We start from the raw sequence: 22,090 nt of genomic DNA, 5'->3' as shown, positions 1-22,090 counted from the left end.
ACCCCTCACAGTCTAAGGTATCTAAGCTTCCACGACTTAAAAATTGTGGGAAATATGTCTATATCATGTGATATAATTTAACAATAAAACAAGAAAAAACACGTTGTAAAATAAAACAAATATCTTGGAAATCTATTAATTTCCCAGATTGCACCATTAGTTAAATGAAGAGTTTAAACTAGAAATTCCTCAAATCATATAACGCTAGAACTTTTGTTCTAGACTCGTATTTTTTCATGAAGACCATGAGAGGGAGACATGTTATTAGTCTATAATGCCTGGTAAATTCATTTTAAGCTTCTAATCTTTGGTTATTTATTCTTCTGAATATTTAAAAGATAGGTTGCTGTGATTTTCAGAGGCAATTAATATTTTACTTAAATCTAATTATAGAATGATGTACTTTGAAATAGGTCATTTATTACTAGTGAATATATATTGATTGTGCAATTTGATGATAAATATCTCTTAAGTATTATTGTTAACATTTAAAATATGATTTATTGAACATATTTTCAAAATACCTATAACCAAGTACACTCATGACTCACTTAATAATGGGGAAGCGGGCCAGGCACAGTGGCTCACACCTGTAATCTCAGCACTTTGGGAGGCCAAGGTGGGTGGATCACCTGAGGTCAGGAGTTCGAGACCAGCCTGGCCAACATGGTGAAACCCCATTTCTACTAAAATTATGAAAAAACTATCCCAGTGTGGTGTCAGGTGCCTGTAATTCCAGCTACTCAGGAGGCTGAGGCAGGTGAATTGCTTGTACCTGGGAGGTGGAGGTTGCAGTGAGCTGAGATCACACCTGGGCAAGAAAAGTGAAACTCCATCTCAAAAAAAAAAAAAAAGTAATGGGGAAGCATTCTGAGAAATGCAATGTTCGGTGATATTGTCATTGTGTGAACATCCTAGAGTGCACCTGCATAAACCTGCATGGTGTAGCTTACTACACACCTAAGTTATATGGTATAGCCTATTGCTCCTAGGCTACAAGTCTGTATAGCATGTTACCCTACTGAACACTGTAGGCTACCGTAACACACTAGTAACTATTTGTGTATCTAAACATAGAAAAGGTTAAGTGAAAATAGCATAAAAGATAAAACAGTACCCTTGGATAGGGCTTTTACAATGAATGGAGGCACGGGACTGGAATTGCTCTGGGTGAGTCCGTGAGTGAGTGGTGAGTGAATGTGAAGGCCTAGGACATTACTGTACACTAATATAGAATTTATAAACACTGTGCACTCAGGCTACACTAAATGTATAAAAAATACTTTTCTTTCTTCAATAATAAACTAACCTTATCTTACTGTAATGTCTTTACTTTATGAGCTTTTAAACTTTAAAAACGGTTTGGACTCTTTTAAAATAACACTTAGCTTGAAACACGTAATACATTGTACAGCTGTCCAAAAATCTTTTCTGTCTTTATATCCTTATTTTACAAGCTTTTTTCTATTTTTAAAGTGTTTAGTGGTTTCTTAGTTTTTGAACTGTTTTGTTAAAAATAAGACATAGGCTGTGTGCAGTGGCTCATATCTGTAATCACAGTGCTTTGGGAGGCCCAGAGGAGAGAACTGCTTGAGGCTAGGAGGTTGAGACCAGCCTGAACAACATAGCTAAATCTTGTCTCTACCACAAACAAAAAAAATAAAAGATTTAGACAACCGTGGTTGTCCTAGTGCTTTGGGAGGCCAAGGAAGGAGGATCACTTGAGCCCAGGAATTTGAACTTACAGTTAGCTGTGACTATGCCACTGTCCCCCAGCCTGGGCAACAGAGTAAGACATGTCTCTTAGAAATCAACTAAGACACAAACATACATATTAGCCTAGGCCTACACAGGGTCAGGACCATCAAGATGTCACTAGGCAATAGGAATTTTTCACCTCCATTGTAATCTTATGGGATCACTGTTGTATAGTCTGTCAGTCGTGGTCAGAAATGTCATTATGTGGCTCATGACTGTACTTTAAAGCTGATGCTTTTATGTTTATATCGGTACAGTAGTAAAAATGCTGTTATGTGAGGGCATTGTTGAAGTAAATAATGTTAGTATGTTATTTTTAAGAACATTGATAGAGACGTTAAAAAGAAAGTGACAATAATGAGCAACTGATGATTTTTCTCTTTAATTTTTTTTTTCTTTTTTTAGCCTGGTGAGCTCAAGGACTGGTTTGTGGGTCGAAGCAATGCCCAGGGAATAGACCTGAACCGGAACTTTCCAGACCTGGATAGGATAGTGTACGTGAATGAGAAAGAAGGTGGTCCAAATAATCATCTGTTGAAAAATATGAAGAAAATTGTGGATCAAAATACAAAGGTAGAGACCATGGATAATCTTCTTGGGTTCATCTCTAGCCTAAGGAAATACGTTCCAGTATCTTCATCATCATGAAGGACAGAGGAGTAGCAAACAGCACAGCTTATACGGGCTGGTTAACTCCGGCTTTGAAAGTCGAGGCTGGAAGGGCTGGTGCAGTGAAATTAGTCCTGCCCTAGAACTGGGCTGGAGGTGGAGAGGATTGGAGGTGCAGATATAGGGAGAAACCCAGTTGTAGATTTCGTAGAAAGTCACCATGGCCTTCTCAGAGACCCTTTATTAGCTCATCTGATCCGCTCCTCTTGCTGAATTGACACTGTTGCTCTTTTTCTCTTTTCCAGGACTTTCTCCTCCTTTTCTTTACAAAACTCTACTTTCTCCTACCTCTTCTGCTGCCTTTCAAACCACTAGTCAGTTTTTTCCCAGTTTCTTCTACCTGGGCTTAAATGCTGGCCTTCTTCGGGATCTCACCTGATACCTGGAGAGCTTCCCTGGGCTTCCCTCCTTACCTGTACTTTCGGAGTCTTCTGTTACACAAGGTCTCCCTGATCCGTACCTTTAACTCCAGACCTTCCACAGAGCTTTATTTCTTTGTTTTACTAGCTAACTTGGGTCCTTGTAACTGGTGAAACTCAAGACCTCAAGCTCAGGTTGTCCAGAAACAAATATTTTCCCTTAGAACCACTATTCTTTCATTTATCCCAATCATGAAAGCTTTTGATTTTTCAGTCTCTGTCACTGCTTACCAGTTACCACCTTTCAGTGATGTGAGCTCTGATACCTCTTCCATTTCTCTTCCACTGCAAACTCGTTCCCCTGCCTCAGCTCAGGCCCCCATGGTCTCCTGCTGTGACTGGTGCAGTGGCCTCCTATTTGTGTTTCATGTCCAGATTCTCCCAACTCTATCTTCACAAATTCTCAATCTGTGAGTGATCTTCACACACAAATTATTGCACTTTTGCTGAAAAAGCCTTACCAGCTGTCCACTGTCCAAAAGATAAAATGAAAATTCAGTGTGATGGTTAAGCATAGAGACTCTAAAGGTAGAGATTTACCTTTGTATAAATCATGGCTTCATACTTTCTGTGTGAACTTTGTAAAGTTATTTGACCTCTCTGTGTTTCAGTTTCTTTATCGGTCATATGGAAGTGATAATATCTACCTCATAGGATAAGATTTGAATAAGTTAATACATATAAAGTACTCGAGGCCAGGACCTGGAACTTCTATTACCATTTCATTGTAATTTTTTGGTACACTCTGTTGTGTAGCTCAGGGCTAGGTAGACACAGTTACATATCCACTAAACATTTGGTGCATCTTTGAACCAATATTGTCATCAATTACTTGGAGGAGAAATTGAGCCCATCTTGGAGGAAAGGTGAAGAACTGATGTTAGAAGCCCTCTGTTCCTTCTCTATTGTTCTGGCCATTTTTGCTCTTGTGTGTCCACTACTTCTAGTATCTTTCCTAAATGAGAGCTCACAAAGTACAATTTCTCGATTTTATTTTAGTTTCAGGGTCATTCCAGTGTCCCTTGGGCCCTGGAAGCTGCCAGCTGGTTTATTCCTTAACCTGGCTTTGATACCCTATAGACTCCAGTCATACCAACTCCTTTGTGCTCCCAAAAATACCATTTTCTAACAATTTTATGTCTTCAGATGGGTTGCTGCTCTAACTGTCTAGAATTCTCTTCTCTTTCCTTCCATGCCACTTCCTCTGTGAAGTCATCCTTTACTCTTCAAGACAGATTTTTTTTATATGTTCTTCATCTATACTTCCAGAATGGGCTTATTGTTACATCCAGCTTTATTTATGTTATTTGTTTGTATGCTATTTTCCTTTTTGATTCCAGATTTGGATCCCTTGATTGTAGGAATTATGATTAATGTTTGAGTATGACCCGCAGTAGGCTGAGGGCTTTCTATGAATATACACATTCCAGCTCAGCAGCAAATCACAATGTCTGAAAAAGCCACTGCAAGTCATCAGCCAGGGATCCAGACAGGTGTTCATCATGGGGTTGGGATGCTGGATAAAGGATCCAGGAGACAGGGAGTCTTAGATTATTGGTCTAAACTTTTAAAAACTTTCCTGTGGGCTGGGTGTGGTGGCTCATGCCTATAATCCCAGCACTCCACAAGGCCACAGTGGGTGGATCACGAGGTCAGGAGTTCAAGACCAGCCTGGCCAATATGGTGAAACTCCATCTCTACTAAAAATACAAAAATTAGCCAGGCGTGATGGTGCGCACCTGTAGTCCCAGCTACAGGAGGCGGGAGAATCGCTTGATTCTGGGAGGTGGAGGTTGCAGTGAGCAGAGATCAGGATGCTACCCTCCAGCCTGGTGACAGAGTAAGACTGTCTAAAAAAAAACAACAAAAAACTCTCCTGCCTGTATATAGGATTCATTGTAGAAACATGGGGTGAGCCTACAGGTGGCTGCTGGTCTTGTTAGCAGTGGCAAATCCATACAAGTCTGCAGCAACCTCAATTCTTGCCTCCTCAGAAGAAAGAATTCGACCAAGAGGCATAAGGCAGAGTGAGAGACTAAAGCAAGCTTTACAGCAGGAGTGAAAGTTTATTAAAAAGTTTAGAGCATGAATGAAAGGAAGTAAAGTATACTTGGAAGAGGGCCAGGCAGGCAACTTGAGAGATCAAGTTTGACCTTTGACTTGGGGTTTTATAGATTGGCATGCTTCAAAGGGAGCAGGGGCTTGTGTCTCTTTTCCCCTGACTCTTCCCTTGGGGTGGGCTGTCCACATGCACAGTGGCCTTCCAGCACTTGGGAGGCACTGTATTCACAGTGTGTTTACTGAAGTTGTATGCATACTCACTTGAGTTTGCTGTTCCTACAAAGTCACATATCAGTTAATCCCTGCCATTTTGCCTCTTAGTATGCTTGAGCCCACTTGCCCAATTCCTGTAATCTTAGGAAGCTGATCACCAGTTTTAGACCTTTCTGTTTATTGGGAGAGTGCCTTTCCCTGGCACCTGCGGCAACCAGTGATTATGTTAGAGAGGCAGTTTAGCAACTGCCTGACCATCACCTGAAGATTAGCTGGTGGTCGGAGGGCCTTCTCTTCCCCTGCTCATGTCTGACTACGTAGCTATCATAACATTTCCCCTCTCAAGAGTCCAAGACCTCAATTCTTTGGGGAAAATGAATAAAGGTAATTCTTCTGTTACTGCTTCCTGCTGACAGAGGGGTGGTGGTGGTGGTGGTTTTCTGGGTCATCACCTCTTGCTAGCTGTCAGGGTGTTCCATGCATTGGTTGAAAACAGTATCCAGTCAGGCCTACTGGAGACAAATGTGGGATTTTGCCTCTGTCATGTCTCGTTGATGGGAAGTCTAAGGGTCCTCTGTAGAAGGGTGGCTCTTGAATACTGAGAGGATGGTATCTCTCACTGAAGATCATCTGGAGCTTGATGGCCTGAAGGCAAGAGGAGACAAATTAGTTTATTAGATTTAGAAGAATGTCAAAATGAAATAAGAGGGTGAGGACAGCTCCAAAAAAATCCCAAGGCTGCCAACTTACTCAGGTAACTGGTGGCTGTCATCATGCCTGTTAAGACTTGGGTGGATGGGGTTGCCAGCCAATTCCAATATGTTCCCAGAATTTGAATATTGATCCAGATTTTTACACTACTCATTCCTCTTGTTTCTTCTGAGCTGTGGCCAGAGATCACTGGTTGGGTCACAGGAATAAACAGGGTTAGTCTAAATTGTTGACAAAAACTCAAAAACAAGTGATAAGAATAGAATATAATATAAAGTTATTGAATTGTAATCTAGTATGTTCTTGAAACATAACTTTTCTCTCTCCATTCCTCATTTTTATTAAAAACAAATCATGATAGGGCTGATTTGTTTGTAAAATAAGCTTTAGTCCTATTATACTTGGCCTGATTATTTGCATAAAGCACAGCAAGAATAATTATTTGCCATATAGGCCTCTTTTTAAATTGGCTTTGATGAAACTTCATTCCATAAGGAATCTCAGATAAGACTTTTAAAATGCCTTGAACCCAGCCATGGGTTTGTGCCATCAAATATCTCTGTGAGTTGAGTAAATTCCTTTCCTCTTGAGGTCCCAAGAGAACCTGGGGCTCCTAGACCTGTCAGAAAGTAACATTCTTTACTCCCCATGGGTCAGGAACCCTGTACAGGGACTGTGTAGACAAGGTATGAGGATGGTTTTCCCAATGGGTTTTTATTGGCTCTTCAAGTCAAGTTTGATTCTTTAACGGAAAGAATGCCATTCCAGTCAAACCCTTGGTAAAATAACCAGTTTCTCCAACTGTGCCCTGTTGCAAAAGAAAACAGATTATTGCTGCCGTTAAGCAAATAACTATATTGCCATAAGTTAAGAATACTCACAAATAGTTTACAAATTCTGGAGAAATCAGGTTGAGAGAAATATGCTCCAAATTTTGTTTACAAGAGTACTTAGTTTTAAAAGCTGTAATTAGCTCCAAAGAAAGTTTTCTTGATTTTGAAAAACAAAGGATCATTAATAGTTTTAAGCAAAAACTCATAAAAGAATTATTTTACTCTTCTTTTAGTTCAGTCTATGCAGTTAACTTCTGTTCTGCCTGATACTCATGAGCATTTCAGCTCTCCATGAGATTCCTGAAAGTTCTTTCTCTATTCTAACGTTACAATCTTTAAAGTTATTAGCAACCTTCATTTAAGAGTGCCTGTCAGACTCTTCTAGCTGATTACAAAAGCCGCCTTTTAAAGAGGATTAAAACAAGACAACAATTGTCTGTGAATGAGGAAAAGTCTTAGGGCAGCCACAGTCAAAGACAGAGTTGGCCAAAAAATTTTTTATCTCTGTTGCACACAATTATATAGCATAACAATTATAATTATTACTGATAAGTTATATGAGAATTATAGGAGTTTTGCATAATTTGGAACACATACAAATAATACACTTATGAAGAGCAGATCAGTGCTTTACTAAAACTCTGTTGTACATTTCAGTTTATGTAACAATTGAATAGTACTCCTTTAACTTTAGCCAATATGATTATGCACAGAACTTTTTTACATGATTAATCTTTCACAAACATTCCATGACTTGCTCAAACCTTTAGCTTTATCCTATCTAGTTAAAAAAAATCCTTTAACTCTCTAAACTAGGCCAAAAAAATACACATTTCCATGCCTTCTTTACTCTTTTACTAAAAGCACATTGTACTTTCCTTACATGCCTTGCATGTAAAACTGTTTTTCCAGTAGTCTCAAGAACATGTTACACTGTTAACTCTTAGAAACTGTTACTTTTGGTGAAAAACTTGCTAAGTAAGTGATTCTGTTTATACACTAGGTTTGGAGCTTAGGATATCAGACAGAAATGCAGATAAGGTTTGACTCTTTCCAAGATATAGGGGTCATGGTTAACTATATATAACATGGTATGTCCCCAGGTCTTATGTAGCTTTAAAGGCAGAAAGTTGTACATTTAAGAGTCAGAGTGGCAGTTTGTGAAGCATTTAGTAGACTAATAACCTTTAAAACTGTATAACTTTTTTTAAAAATAAATTCCATTTCACAGATCTTTTCACAACTAACAGACCGTCTGTGACCTGGTTGGACTTTCTAATTTGTCCTAAACATCTCTCTTTTTAAACAACCAGTCATTTTACTTTAGGACAAGAATTTACCATACAAGATCCTTTCTCATATAAAACTCCTGTTTTTTACAACTTTCCTTACCAAAAATACCTCTTTCTCTTTATAACCTTTGAATTAGATTAAAGTCATTTTCTTTTTGTTAGGAAGTTAAGGTTTGTACTGCATGTTGCTGTGTGAGGATTGTGAAGGGGGAGCAGAGAAGAAGGAGGTTATCTGCATACTGTAGAAGTTATCCCCCCTCAAGAGATTGCTCAGTTAGATTTTTGCTGGGATTGTCTAAATAAATGTGGGCTATTTCTTTCTTTTTTTTTTTGAGACAGAGTTTTGCTCTTGTTATCCAGGCTGGAGTGCAATGGTGTGATCTCGGCTCACCACAACCTCCACCTCCTGGGTTTAGGCAATTCTCCTGCCTCAGCCTCCCGAGTAGCTGGGATTACAGGCACGCGCCACCATGCCCAGCTAATTTTTTGTATTTTTAGTAGAGATGGGCTTTCACCATGTTGACCAGGATGGTCTTGATCTTTTGACCTCGTGATCCTCCTGCCTTGGCCTCCCAAAGTGCTGGGATTACAGGCGTGGGCCACCGCACCTGGCCAGAAAGTGGGCTATGTCTATACCACTGAGGTAAGACTGACTAGATCGAAGTTATTGGTTAAAGATTTGGGTAACTTGCCAGGAGAAATAGAGCTATTAGAGGGAAAGATAAATTTAGAGGTTGGGTAAATATTAATCAGGCACCCATCTTGGAAAGCATATTTTTGCCTAAAAAAGTGTGAATCTTTTCTTTTGGAGGGAGGAGGTGCCATTTGCCCCAATTACCTGGCAGAATTTGGAGAAAAGTTGCTCAGAGAAGGAGATTAGTACAGACCAGCCTGCTTTTAAACCCCAAAGAGAAACTGATCATTTTACTTGCCACCTCCAAGAGGTTACTGCGACCTCTTGGAGGTGGCAAGTAAAATGATCAGTTTCACTCCTCCAGGAGTTTCTCTTGGTTTTGTCTTCTCAATGACGAAGTCTGATTTGGAAGCCAGCCAGAGCAGAGAGCCCCTTCAGCTCAAGGCCATTAGGGGTTGGGATTCTGTCTCAGAGCCCTTTGGCCCTCAGGGCATCCCATTTCCAGTAGCTGAGCTTGTGGCAGAGGGAGCAAACCCTGCTAGGCCTCCTCTCATTTGTCCCATTGGGGCAGTTTGCCTTCCAATGGCCTGGCTTCCCACATCAATGGCAGTTACCTGAAGGAGCGTTTTTAGGGCAACCTGAATGGGGGCTGGAGAGCTAATAAAGCAGCCAATAGTTGAGTGTGCCTCTTGTTTCTGCATTTTTTACTTCTCCTTAGCTCTGTCCTCCTTGTTCTGCTGTCAGTTATAAAAGGCCGAGGAGGTTGATTTGAGGATTTCCTGCATAAGGGCACGGGGTTCCAAGGCTGAATTTTGTATTTTCTCCGAGTTCATTTTTAGGCCAAACAGTATTTTTGTTTGTTTATGTGTTTGCTTTGTTTTAAGGTTTGGGGAAGTGAGACTTCCCCCAGTTTTGGGATGCATGTGAGAGGCATGTCCTGTAGTACAGAGACATGGTTACCCATCTGCAAAGAGGGAACAGAGGAGAAAAAAAGGAAAAAGGGAAACAGGCATCGCCTCTTGCTTTCCTATTATCCTTAATAGGCATCTCCCATTCATCCTTAGTGTTCTGGAATAAATCAGTCTTACTGTGTACCTGTTACCTTGGCCCCATCTCATCACAATTACCCACTTGAGAACAGAGGAGATACTGGAGTAAAGAGTGGGCCCCCTGTTCACCTTTGGGGCTCTGGTACAACCATTCTTACTGTGTACCCCTAACCTTTTCTTCATCTCTGTTCTAATAGTAATCTGTTAGCCTGGAACCACCTTCATCTCTGTCCTATGGGTCTTTTGTGACTGAAGCCTTGGGCTGGCCTATGTCCTTGTCTCCATAACCTTATGGTGACTCTCGCTTAGAGGATTGTAACAACAAAATGATTATCTCTTTTCTCAGATTTCCTTCCCATGTTCTTTAAGTAGATGAGAAGCCTGTTCTTCAGCTAACTGCCACAAGGGGGCTGGATTTCCCCCACTTCAAATATGACCTTGAAGGTCTTGGTGCATGTTAAGAAGGGCATGGAGATGATTAGAGAAATGGAGGCTGTGGGAGGAAGTGAAATAAAGACTCATGAAAATCCTACATATGCTAGCGAAATGGCAACGTTTATTTGCCCTCTTGACATAAAGTAGAAACCTCTGGAGGACTTGTGGCTTGAGATAAGAACTCACAAATGGCAAAGGAAGAATTTTCCCTCCTTTCAAAGGGGTGCTAACTAAAAAAAAGCAAGTGAGATCCTTAAAGGGCCACAGTGTGGCCCTATGCCTGCAGACAAAGTGCTTCAAAAGCCACTGGAAAACTTAACCCTGGAGCGTAACAGGGACAAAAAGTATACAAGTCGTGAGGGCTGAGATTCGAATTTGTATCTGTTCTGGCAATGTGCCACCAGACAGGGGAAGCGTTGGAAGTCATCTGAGCTGGTAGGGTAAGAACAGGTATAAATCTCAGGGGATATCTGCGAGGGAGCCTGTGTCTTTGCTACTGCACAAATGCAGCCAGAGCCATGGGCACACAAATAACAAGGAGTGTGTGTTTAGGAAGTAACATGGATTGTGAAGTGAAAGCAAACAAGAGACAGACTTGTCCCTGAAGCAGAGGGTCTAGCTGATGCGCAAGGCCATTGGAGTATACAAAGGAGAATAGGAGGTGAATAGGTAGAGAAAAAAGGAGAATAGCACTGCAGGTTTTGGGGAAAGGGCTGACTTTCATTGAAAAAGCAGAGGAAACCCCAGACATTGCACAGTGTTAGGCTTTAGTTCTACCACTCTTGTGAGCCTCCTGTCCAGGAGGGCCATTAGTGTCTCAGTTCTACTCAGTATGAACTCCACTTTCCTTCCACCCCTATGAGCCACCCATCGGGGTGAACTGAGAGATCCACTGGGGGGAGCAGAGCCACTGTGTCTGAGAAGAATTGTTCTAGGGTTTGGCCAGTAAGCAGGAGAGCAAAAAGGGAGAAGGAAACCATATACAGGGGTTGAATCCCTCCAGCTGAAGAAGCTGAGAGATAGAGGTCTTTTACTACAGGGAAACGTATCCAAGCCTGTCGCACCGAAGTATGTTACCAGTGACGAATCCATATGGGTTGGCAGCAACCTAAATTCTTGCTTCCTCAGAAGAAAGAATTAAACTTGAGACATAAGGCCAAGTGAGAGACTGAGGCAGGTTTTAGAGGAGGAGTGAAAGGTTATTAAATAGCTATGGAGCAGGAATAAAAGAAAGTAAAGTCCACTTGGAAGGGGGCCAAGAGGGCAACTTGAGAGATCAAGTGCCCAGTTTGACATTTCCACTTGGGGTTTTATAGCTTGGTATGTTTCTGGCTGATTGTCTTCCTTTTCCCCTGATTCTTCCCTTGGAGTGGCTGCCTCCATGTGCCGTGGCCTGGCAATGCTTGAAAGGGGAGCATGCGCAGTGTGTTTACTGAAGCTGTGCGCATGCTTACTTGAGGCGTTCTTTCCTTACTGGTCCAATGTTGCCAGAGGAAGGTCATATACCAGTTAGACTCCGCCATTTTGCCTCTTAGTGTGCACGCTTGAGTCCACTCACCCAACTCCTAAGATCTTATTGGGAAGCTGCTGATCACCAGTTTCAAGTTTTTTAATCTATTGGGAGACGGCCTGTTCCTGGTGCCTGCTGCAACCAATTATTATTTTAGAGAGGCAGTTTAACAACTGCCTGCCCATCACCTAATGGTTGCATGAGAGGGTGTTGGGGGAGGGCCCTCTCCTGCTCTGCTCATGTCTGGCTAGCCACCTACTGCAAGAGTCTGAGACAAAGGCTACCAAAGGCTGAGGATACTGGCAGAACCTGATAAGTGAGTGACTTAAGCTTTCCTGCTTCTGAGTCATGGATACACGTCACTGTCACAGGCTGAAAATTATCTTTCATGGGAGCGGGAGAGAAGGAAAGGCGGCAAGCTGGGGTAACCCCAGGTGAAAGAACGCAGTCCTGTGTGATGAACCGTGAGGGATGAGACAGAAATGGAAAACTTCTGGAAGCTGAGTCTTCATATTAGCCAACAAGCTTTCCCCATTGCTGGCATTGACTTGCTTGTGCTGTCTTTGTTAAATCTGAGAAATGTAGAAAATAATTCCTTCTACCTATCATTGAAAAATGGTGAAATAAACTCGCACTGACAGGTATTGGATTGTCAACTTTGTGCAAGCACCGTTATTACTAGCGAGCAGCACTACCTTCTCCTTCTCCAGCTGAACCTGAATATTTGCATAATCTCTATATTAGATGTTTTTGTATTTCTAGCTTAGGCAATACTTATTTAAAAGAGGTACGTTGATGGTACTATTTTTAAATAAGAGCTTTTACTCAATGTGACTTCTTTTCATAAAGGTAAATTAAAGAAAAATACATGAAAATAAAGACTAGTTCCTTTTTGGAACATAAGCAAGATTTGTTTACTTTATACTAAGTCTTTAATAAACCTACTTCATAATCAATGGGTGATGTTGTCTGGGTCTGGTTCATCACCTTTTTCCATTTTTGTCCGTAAGTGTGAGACAGTGTTTTGACCCAGCCTGGTACAAAAGACAAAGTAGGCATTTCATTAATGTTATCATACATTCCTCTTCCCTCTCCCCATTCTCAGCCTAATATCTGTATCTATATCGCTTATAGATATTCTTAAATGTCAAGGTTTGTTCTGTTTGGTGGACTGGAGAATCAGGGCTTAGAAATGCAGATTCCTCCTTTGTATAGTGGTGAAAAAAAATTCATATTCCCATGTAAGCTGATCCAAGAGGCCTGGGGTGTGTGTGCGGCAGGAGGGGCTGGTGGGAAGGAACTTCATTTTTACAAAGCCCTCCAGATGCTGGAGGTACCTGAGACACATCCACTAGCTTGAGATCCATGCTTTCCTTGTTCTTCTGAACGTCTCTGAATAAAAGCTCTGTCTTGCTCTCCCAGGGTTCTTTCGCTAAGTCGTTTGTCATCTGTACTTGAGCTCTTCAGCCTGGTCACCTCCACTGTTATCTGGGCTCAGTAAATGAGCCTTGGCCTGAAAGCAGAGTCAATTAAAATGTACCCTGTCATTTATTAAGTTTACCCTGCCTTTAATAGCTAGCGTTGTGAAGAAAACTGAATACATACCACTTCAACATAATTGAAGAACCAAAGACATCTAATTATAGAGCATCATATTTGAGTTGTATTTGTTATCTTTAAAAGGAAAGTTTAAAGAAAAGCCACAGTTTTTTTCTAGTTTCTATTAAAGGCTCAATTTTAGGGGTACTCCAAAGTCTTCTCTGTGGGTCAGTTAAATATATAATGACAATACACACGGGTTCAGCATTTAGTCAGCCTAAAAGATTCTATTAATAGTCAAAGGGAAACTTAGTTTAATTTATCAAGTTTTAGAAGTTACTTGCTTGCTTTTTAACATACTGGTAACATGCATATAAGCAATACTATATGAGGTAAGAACTAGCAATAGGCTAAACCTGATAGCTAAACGGTTTATTTTAAAGGTTTCTTATGGCACAATTAAGATTTTATTATAAAAATTAAAACAAATACAAACAAGGAGAAAGAATTATCCATTACCTTACAAGCTTCAGTGAGCACCATTAACATTTTGGTAGGTGTCTTTCAGAATTACTTTTTCTTTTTTTTTTTTTTAAATTTTTTATTGGATTTTAGGTTTTGGGGTACATGAGCATAGCATGCAAGACAGTTGCATAGGTACACACATGGCAGTGTGCTTTGCTTTTCTTCTCCCCTTCACCCACATTTGGCATTTCTCCCCAGGCTATCCCTCCCCACCTCCCCCTCCCACTGGCCTGAGGCGATGGGGTCTTCTAGGTATACTATCATGTCGTCTGCAAATAGAGACAATTTGGCTTCCACCTTTCCTATTTGAATACCCTTTATTTCTTTTTCTTGCCTGATTGCTCTGGCTAGAACTTCCAGTACTATATTGAATAGGAGTGGTGAGAGAGGGCATCCTTGTCTAGTGCCAGATTTTAAAGGGAATGCTTCCAGTTTTTGCCCATTCAGTATGATATTGGCTGTTGGTTTGTCATAAATAGCTTTTATTACTTTGAGATACGTTCCATCGATACCGAGTTTATTGAGGGTTTTTAGCATAAAGGGCTGTTGAATTTTGTCAAATGCCTTCTCTGCGTCGATTGAGATTATCATGTGGTTTTTGTTTTTGGTTCTGTTTATGTGGTGAATTAAGTTGATAGACTTGCGTATGTTGAACCAGCCTTGCATCCCTGGGATGAATCCTACTTGATCATGATGAATAAGTTTTTTGATTTGCTGTTGCAATCGGCTTGCCAATATTTTATTGAAGATTTTTTCATCTATGTTCATCATGGATATTGGCCTGAAGTTTTCTTTTCTCGTTGGGTCTCTGCCGGGTTTTGGTATCAGGATGATGTTGGTCTCATAAAATGATTTGGGAAGGATTCCCTCTTTTTGGATTGTTTGAAATAGTTTTAGAAGGAATGGTACCAGCTCCTCCTTGTGTGTCTGGTAGAATTCGGCTGTGAACCCGTCTGGACCTGGGCTTTTTTTGTGTGGTAGGCTCTTAATTGCTGCTTCAACTTCAGACCTTGTTATTGGTCTATTCATAGTTTCAGCTTCCTCCTGGTTTAGGCTTGGGAGGACACAGGAGTCCAGGAATTTATCCATTTCTTCCAGGTTTACTAGTTTATGCGCATAGAGTTGTTTGTAATATTCTCTGATGATGGTTTGAATTTCTGTGTAATCTGTGGTGATTTCCCCTTTATCATTTTTTATTGCATCTATTTGGTTGTTCTCTCTTTTCTTTTTAATCAATCTGGCTAGTGGTCTATTTTGTTGATCGTTTCAAAAAACCAGCTCTTGGATTTATTGATTTTTGAAGGGTTTTTCATGTCTCAATCTCCTTCAGCTCAGCTCTGATCTTAGTTATTTCTTGTCTTCTGCTGGGTTTTGAGTTTTTTTGATCTTGCTCCTCTAGCTCTTTCAATTTTGACGATAGGGTGTCAATTTTGGATCTCTCCATTCTCCTCATATGGGCACTTATTGCTATATACTTTCCTCTAGAGACTGCTTTAAATGTGTCCCAGAGGTTCTGGCACATTGTGTCTTCGTTGTCATTGGTTTCGAAGAACTTCTTTATTTCTGCCTTCATTTCATTGTTTACCCAGTCAACATTCAAGAGCCAGTTGTTCAGTTTCCATGAAGCTGTGCGGTTCTGGGTCGGTTTCTGAATTCTGAGTTCTAACTTGATTGCACTATGGTCTGAGAGGCTGTTTGTTATGATTTCAGTTGTTTTGCATTTGTTGAGCAGTGCTTTACTTCCAATTATGTGGTCAATTTTAGAGTAGGTGTGATGTGGTGCTGAGAAGAATGTGTATTCTGTGGATTTGGGGTGGAGAGTTCTGTAAATGTCTATCAGGTTTGCTTGCTCCAGGTCTGAGTTCAAGCCCTGGATATCCTTGTTGATTTTCTGTCTGGTTGATCTGTCTAGTATTGACAGTGGAGTGTTAAAGTCTCCCACTATTATTGTGTGGGAGTCTAAGTCCTTTTGTAAGTCATTAAGAACTTGCCTTATGTATCTGGGTGCTCCTGCATTGGGTCCATATATGTTTAGGATCGTTAGCTCTTCTTGTTGTATCGATCCTTTTACCATTATGTAATGGCCTTCTTTGTCTCTTTTGATCTTTGTTGCTTTAAAGTCTATTTTATCAGAGATGAGAATTGCAACTCCTGCTTTTTTTTGCTTTCCATTAGCTTGGTAAATCTTCCTCCATCCCTTTATTTTGAGCCTTTGTGTATCCTTGCATGTGATATGGGTTTCCTGGATACAGCACACTGATGGGTTTTGGATTTTTATCCAATTTGCCAGTCTGTGTCTTTTGATTGGTGCATTTAGTCCATTTACATTTAGGGTTAATATTGTTATGTGTGAATTTGATACTGCCATTTTGATTCTAAGTGGCTGTTTTGCCTGTTAGTTGTTGTAGATTCTTCATTATGTTGAAGCTCTTTAGCATTCAGTGTGATTTTGGAATGGCTGGTACTGGTTGATCCTTTCTATGTGTAGTGCCTCTTTTAGGAGCTCTTGTAAAGCAGGCCTGGTGGTGACAAAATCTCTGAGTACTTGCTTGTTCGCAAAGGATTTTATTTTTCCTTCACTTCTGAAGCTCAGTTTGGCTGGATATGAAATTCTGGGTTGAAAGTTCTTTTCTTTAAGAATGTTGAATATTGGCCCCCACTCTCTTCTGGCTTGTAGTGTTTCTGCCGAGAGATCTGCTGTGAGTCTGATGGGCTTCCCTTTGTGGGTGACCCGACCTTTCTCTCTGGCTGCCCTTAGTATTCTCTCCTTTATTTCAACCCTGTTGAATCTGACGAGTATGTGCCTTGGGGTTGCTCTTCTTGCGGAATATCTTTGTGGTGTTCTCTGTATTTCCTGCAATTGAGTGTTGGCCTGTCTTGCTAGGTGGGGGAAATTTTCCTGGATGATGTCCTGAAGAGTATTTTCCAGCTTGGATTCATTCTCTTCGTCCCCTTCTGGTACACCTATCAAACGTAGGTTAGGTCTTTTCACATAGTCCCACATTTCTTGGAGACTTTGTTCATTCCTTTTTGCGCTTTTTTCTCTGATCTTGGTTTCTCATTTTATTTCATTGAGTTGATCTTCGACTTCAGATATTCTTTCTTCTGCTTGGTCAATTCGGCTATTGAAACTTGTGTTTGCTTCGCGAAGTTCTTGTATTGTGTTTTTCAGCTCCTGTAATTCATTCATATTCCTCTCTAAGTTATCCATTCTTGTTATCATTTCCTCGAATCTTTTTTCAAATCTTTTTTCAAGGTTCTTAGTTTCTTTGCATTGATTTAATACATGATCTTTTAGCTCACAAAAGTTTCTCATTATCCATCTTCTGAAGTCTAATTCCGTCATTTTGTCACAGTCATTCTCCGTCCAGCTTTGTTCCCTTGCTGGTGAGGAGTTTTGGTCCTTTCTCGGAGGCGAGGTGTTCTGGTTTCGGGTGTTTTTCTCCTTTTTGCGCTGGTTTCTTCCCATCTTTGTGGATTTGTCTGCTGATCGTCTGCGTAGTTGCTGATTTTTCGATTGGGTCTCTGAGTGGACACCCAGAATGTTGATGATGAAGTAATTCTGTTGCTTGGTTTTCCTTCTACCAGTCTAGCCCCTTCGCTGTACGACTGCTGAGGTCTGCTCCAGACCTTGCTTGTCTGGGGTGCACCTCTAGCAGCTGTGGCACAGCGAGGGATGCTACCAGTTTCTTTTTCTGCTATCTTTGTCCCAGGATGATGCCTGCCTAATGTCAGTCTTTTGGATATAGAGGGGTCAGGGAGCTGCTTGAGGAGACAGTTTGTACTTTATAGGGGTTTAATTGCTGAGCTGTGCGCTCTGTTTTTCCTTCAGGGCTGTTAGGCTGCTATGTTTGATTCTGCTGCAACAGAGCTCATTAAAAAACCCTTTTTTTTTTTTTTCTCAAATGCTCTGTGTTGAGGGGTTTGGGCTTTATTTTTGGATGTTCGATGAGGTGTCCTGCCCAGCTAGAAGGCAGACTAGCCACTGTTTGGTTGCCAGTCTCCGCCCTGCTGTTGTGTGATTCCCCCTGTTCCTGCAGGCTCTGCTGTGGTCTCCGCCACGCCCTGTGGCGGAGTCTCTTCGTTGTAGCGTGTTGCCTCAGCAACGGCAGGCTGCGTCAGCAGTGGGCGTGTATCTCAGTTGGGGCGGGTTGCCTCGGCCACGGCTGGCTGCGTCAGCAGTGGGCGTGTATCTCAGTTGGGGCGGGTTGCCTCGGTAGTGGTGGACGCCCCTCCCCCACAGAGCGTCTCGGGCCGTCTGCTTGGGATAGTTTGAAATCGCGGTTTTGTTCTTCCCACTGGGTATCCCAAACGATCTGTCCCTGCAATCCCCTGGGCTGGGCTACTGTGCAAGTCTCATTCAGTCTCAAGTCCAGCCCTCTCAAGTCTCAGGTTGCCGGTTCAACAAGGCACCCGGACAAGCGCGCCCTGGGGGGATTGCTGGGTAGGGCCGACCGCCGCCACCCCGGCTGCCGGCTTCGCCAGGCAGACCTACTGCCTGGCGTCCCGTGTCTTTTTATACTTGGGAGTTTCCCCGTTCTGTGGGCAACAAAGATCAGTCTGGAAATGCAGCACTGACTCACCGTTTGCGGATTCAACGCGGGCTCCAATCCTGGGTTGTTCTCACAGCGCCATCTTAAGTCCTAATCCAGAATTACTTTTTATGGCTGTATCAAGTTATAAATATATGGTGCATACTGTGCAAGCCATTCTGAGCCCTTTTAGGTGGATAATAAACACAGGGACAGAGTCTGCCTTGGTAAAGTTTTGCCTCCTAACTTCCACTAAAACCAGTCCTTTCTCCCAGAGAGTATTTTCCTTACCGGCAACAGATGGACCACAGGTACTCCCAACTTCTCTATTTTTACCACTCTTTTCACTCTTACTCTCCTATCCCAATTTGTCCCTAGACTTGTTGAAGTCCACATCTTTCCTGAAGTTCTCAATGATTCTCCAAACCATGGTGATTTTTGCCTCTTCTAAACTTATTGAAATATTAATATCTGTCATTGGGTTAGAGAAAATAAAGGGAATGAGAGATGTACAAGAAAGGGAAGGACTGAAAATAAATTTAGTAGTAAAAGAAAAACTTTTGAACGGAATATTATAGAAGAGTGTGTTAAACTCATCTCAATATTAATGTCATGTTAGCAGTTGGGCATAAAAACATAAATTCATTTAAAAAAGCATGTACATTAAAGAATATTTTGATTTCATCTTCCATGTTAGTTATTTTAGGTTGATTGAAATCAAAATATAGTAAAAGTGTATTTCAGATCCTTGTGGAAAGAATGCATTATTGAATACATGGAATTGAGACAAATCCATCTCCTAAATATCAGCATAGATCAAAATAAATTGTAGACACTACAATTTAAGTTTAAATAGTATGAAACTAGAAAATTTGGTAAGTATATAATATTTAGAGGGAGATAGAACTTTCTAAATTTCTTGCATAGACACTAGCACATGGGGGTCACTTAATATTTAGTGAACAAAGGCATGAAATGGAAAAGCAAATAGATCATAAAGAAAAGATAATAGGTTTGACATGTGCTTAACATAAATATCTTAATGTTCTGTATTTTAATTACAAAATTTGAAAGGCACATGACACACTTGGAAAATATTTATAGTGTGTAGTAGAGAGCTAATTTTTTTAACTAAGCAACTTTTGGAAGTCAATAGGAAAAGCTATTCATTTCAACAGAAAAACAAGTTAAACTGTATAAATATGTCACAAAAGAATAAATATAAGAAATCACTAAATATTAAAAAAACTGTTCTAGTTTTATTAGTTAATTAAAATAATGCAAACTTTAAAAATTCTATTTGTCATTAATCAACGTGACACACTTTAAAACACATAATAATTCCATTGTTCTTAAAAAGATTAGGCAAAGACGGTTTATTATACTGTTGCTGGTTATATTTCTGTACCTTATAGGAATGCAGTTTGGAATACATTTTTAAATGTAAACAGTTTTAGATAATATAAATTTTAACCTAAACATTTTTAGCTAAAAATGTGCTTAGCTTTTGGTTAAGTCATTCAATTTCTAGGGATTTCTCTAAAGAATTTGCACAAATGGTAGCTACAAAGGCATTCACAGTATTTTTATTTATTTATTTATTTTTTTGAGATGGAGTTTTGCTCTTGTTACCCAGGCTGGAGTGCAATGGCACGATCTCAGCTTACTGCAACCTCTGCCTCCTGGGATTAAGCGATTCTCCTGCCTCAGCCTCTCAAGTAGCTGGGACTAGTGGCGCGCGCCACCATGCCCAGCTAATTTTTTTGTATTTTTAGTAGAGACAGGGTTTCACCCTGTTGACCAGGATGGTCTTGATCTCTTGACCTCATGATCCACCTGCCTTGGCCTCACAAAGTGCTGGGATTACAGGCGTGAGCCACCGTGCCCAGCCTTATTTTTTAAAATATAAACAACACAGTATCACCACTTGGAGATTACTAGTACTAGTGTAGTGGCTGTGGAGCCGGACTGGATGGGCTCGAGTCCAGCCTCTGCCACTCCCAGCAGAAGGGCCTCATGCTGTTCCCTAACTTCTCTATATATCAGTTTACTCACCTGTAAGATGGGGGAAAATGTAGTTCCTATTTCACAGAGTGAATGGGAGAATTCAATGCCTCACACAGAAAGTGTTTAATAAGTATTAGCTATCATTTTATTAGTATTTAAGAATGGTATATCTGGACATTGTCTACCACTCAGCCATTATACTGTTATTTTAGAAGGGTATTTAATAATATGAAAAGGTGTTCATTATCTGTTGTCAAGCAAAAAAGGCAGTATCTAAAATGGCATATAAATTATCACATTTAAAAATTATATGAATACATTGTGAAAAGACTGAAAAAGATATATACAAATGTTAGTAGTGGTTATCTTTAGGTGGTAAAATTATGGGTAATTTCAATTTTCTTCTTTGTTCTTGTCCATCTACTCTACATTTTCTACAATAAACTTTTTTTTTTTTTAGCAAAAATAAGATATACCAACCAAACGAAAAATAACAAAAACAACCTCCTACTCTAAATCACGCTTTTCCACAGTTAAGAGTAGCTTATGTGAAAATAGGATAATTTTAATAGACTAAAGCTGATACACTAAAAACAGCTTGAGCCTTATGGTTTCACAGACTGGATATGAACTCTTAGCTGTATGAACTTAGATATGCTATTTAACACACTCAACTCTCAGACTCCTCTTTGCAAAATGGGTATGAATATCTTTGCATATCCAATGCGAATATTTTGAAGTGTAATAAAATAGTTCATGTGAGAGCTATTCATAAACTGAGAAGAGCTCTGCAAATACAATATCTTATTATAACCATCAAACTCTACTGATGCCATTAGATTTTTAGTCCCAAAGAACAGCATGGATTACATAGCCAGTAAAACCTTTTCTTTTCATCAAAGAAGTACTTAGGGTTTGAGAGTCTTACTAGTTGCTATTAAAAACTCATTGCATGAAAGTATCCAGCTTTTGGGTCCACATTATTTCTTTGGTATACATTTCTTTTTTCCTTTGTTTTGGTTCCAAGATATGAGGGTCAGTGAATCATTCTAAAGACTTAACATGAATTCTTGAAACTTGCCTTTATTTTAAAATTTAAGATGACCATTCCAAAGTAAACATATTTTACAGTCCACTTTGAAAGAGACTCAAACTAATATTCTTTTATAGGAACAATGTTTGAAGTAGTTGAGGGGAGTTGGGAAAACAGTAAGCAAAATTTGGAAATAAACTTTACCACATGTTTGAACCACTACAGAGGACAAATCTTGTTCTGCAGTTCAACTATTTTCTTTTCTCCTTGTCTTATCCATAACTATTCATAATAATAATGTTTGAACCACTACAGATCAGACAGACATATTCCAAAATTTGTGAGTTGCATGCTGGTTTTCAACTTACAAAGGGAGGAAAACTGACAGCTCACAAAAATAAAATTTTGAAAGAAATTTAAACATTATTGAAATTTTTTTTATTATAAATCTGAGCAAGTTAGACATGAGGAATGCTGCTCTTATAGGAACCTTTATTTTTTACTATGACGACAACTGCAAAGTAGTTAAAATATGACCCACTTTCAGTTTATTCTCTTACATTTCCTATGTCTTCTCTGTCAAGTGATCATACCAATGATTATTAAATTTATAATCCTTTTAATCTCTCATCTGTACAGCTTGCTCCTGAGACCAAGGCTGTCATTCACTGGATTATGGATATTCCTTTTGTACTCTCTGCCAATCTCCATGGAGGAGACCTTGTGGCCAATTATCCATATGATGAGACTCGGAGTGGTAGGTATTCTTCCTGCTTCTTTAATTGGCTCAAAGTTTATAATACTGTACAAGGGTTTATAGGATGATTTCTGTAATATTCTTTTAAGAAACTGGTCATTACATGCTTTTGC

General features: G+C 40.1%; 1 protein-coding gene across 1 annotated transcript in view; it reads left to right on the top strand.

Annotated features, from left to right (window-relative positions):
* The window catches only part of CPE (carboxypeptidase E), a 139,167-nt gene that overhangs the window by 101,601 nt on the left and 15,476 nt on the right, over positions 1 to 22,090 (top strand). The window contains exons 3-4 of the mRNA XM_054252815.2: positions 2,164 to 2,331; positions 21,860 to 21,981. Coding sequence (XP_054108790.1) covers positions 2,164 to 2,331; positions 21,860 to 21,981 — 290 coding nt within the window. The remainder of the gene's footprint in view (positions 1 to 2,163; positions 2,332 to 21,859; positions 21,982 to 22,090) is intronic.

The sequence above is a fragment of the Callithrix jacchus genome, chromosome 3 (assembly GCF_049354715.1).
Source record: "Callithrix jacchus isolate 240 chromosome 3, calJac240_pri, whole genome shotgun sequence".
NCBI lineage: Eukaryota > Metazoa > Chordata > Mammalia > Primates > Cebidae > Callithrix > Callithrix jacchus.
This window is presented reverse-complemented; position numbering and strand designations above follow the sequence as displayed.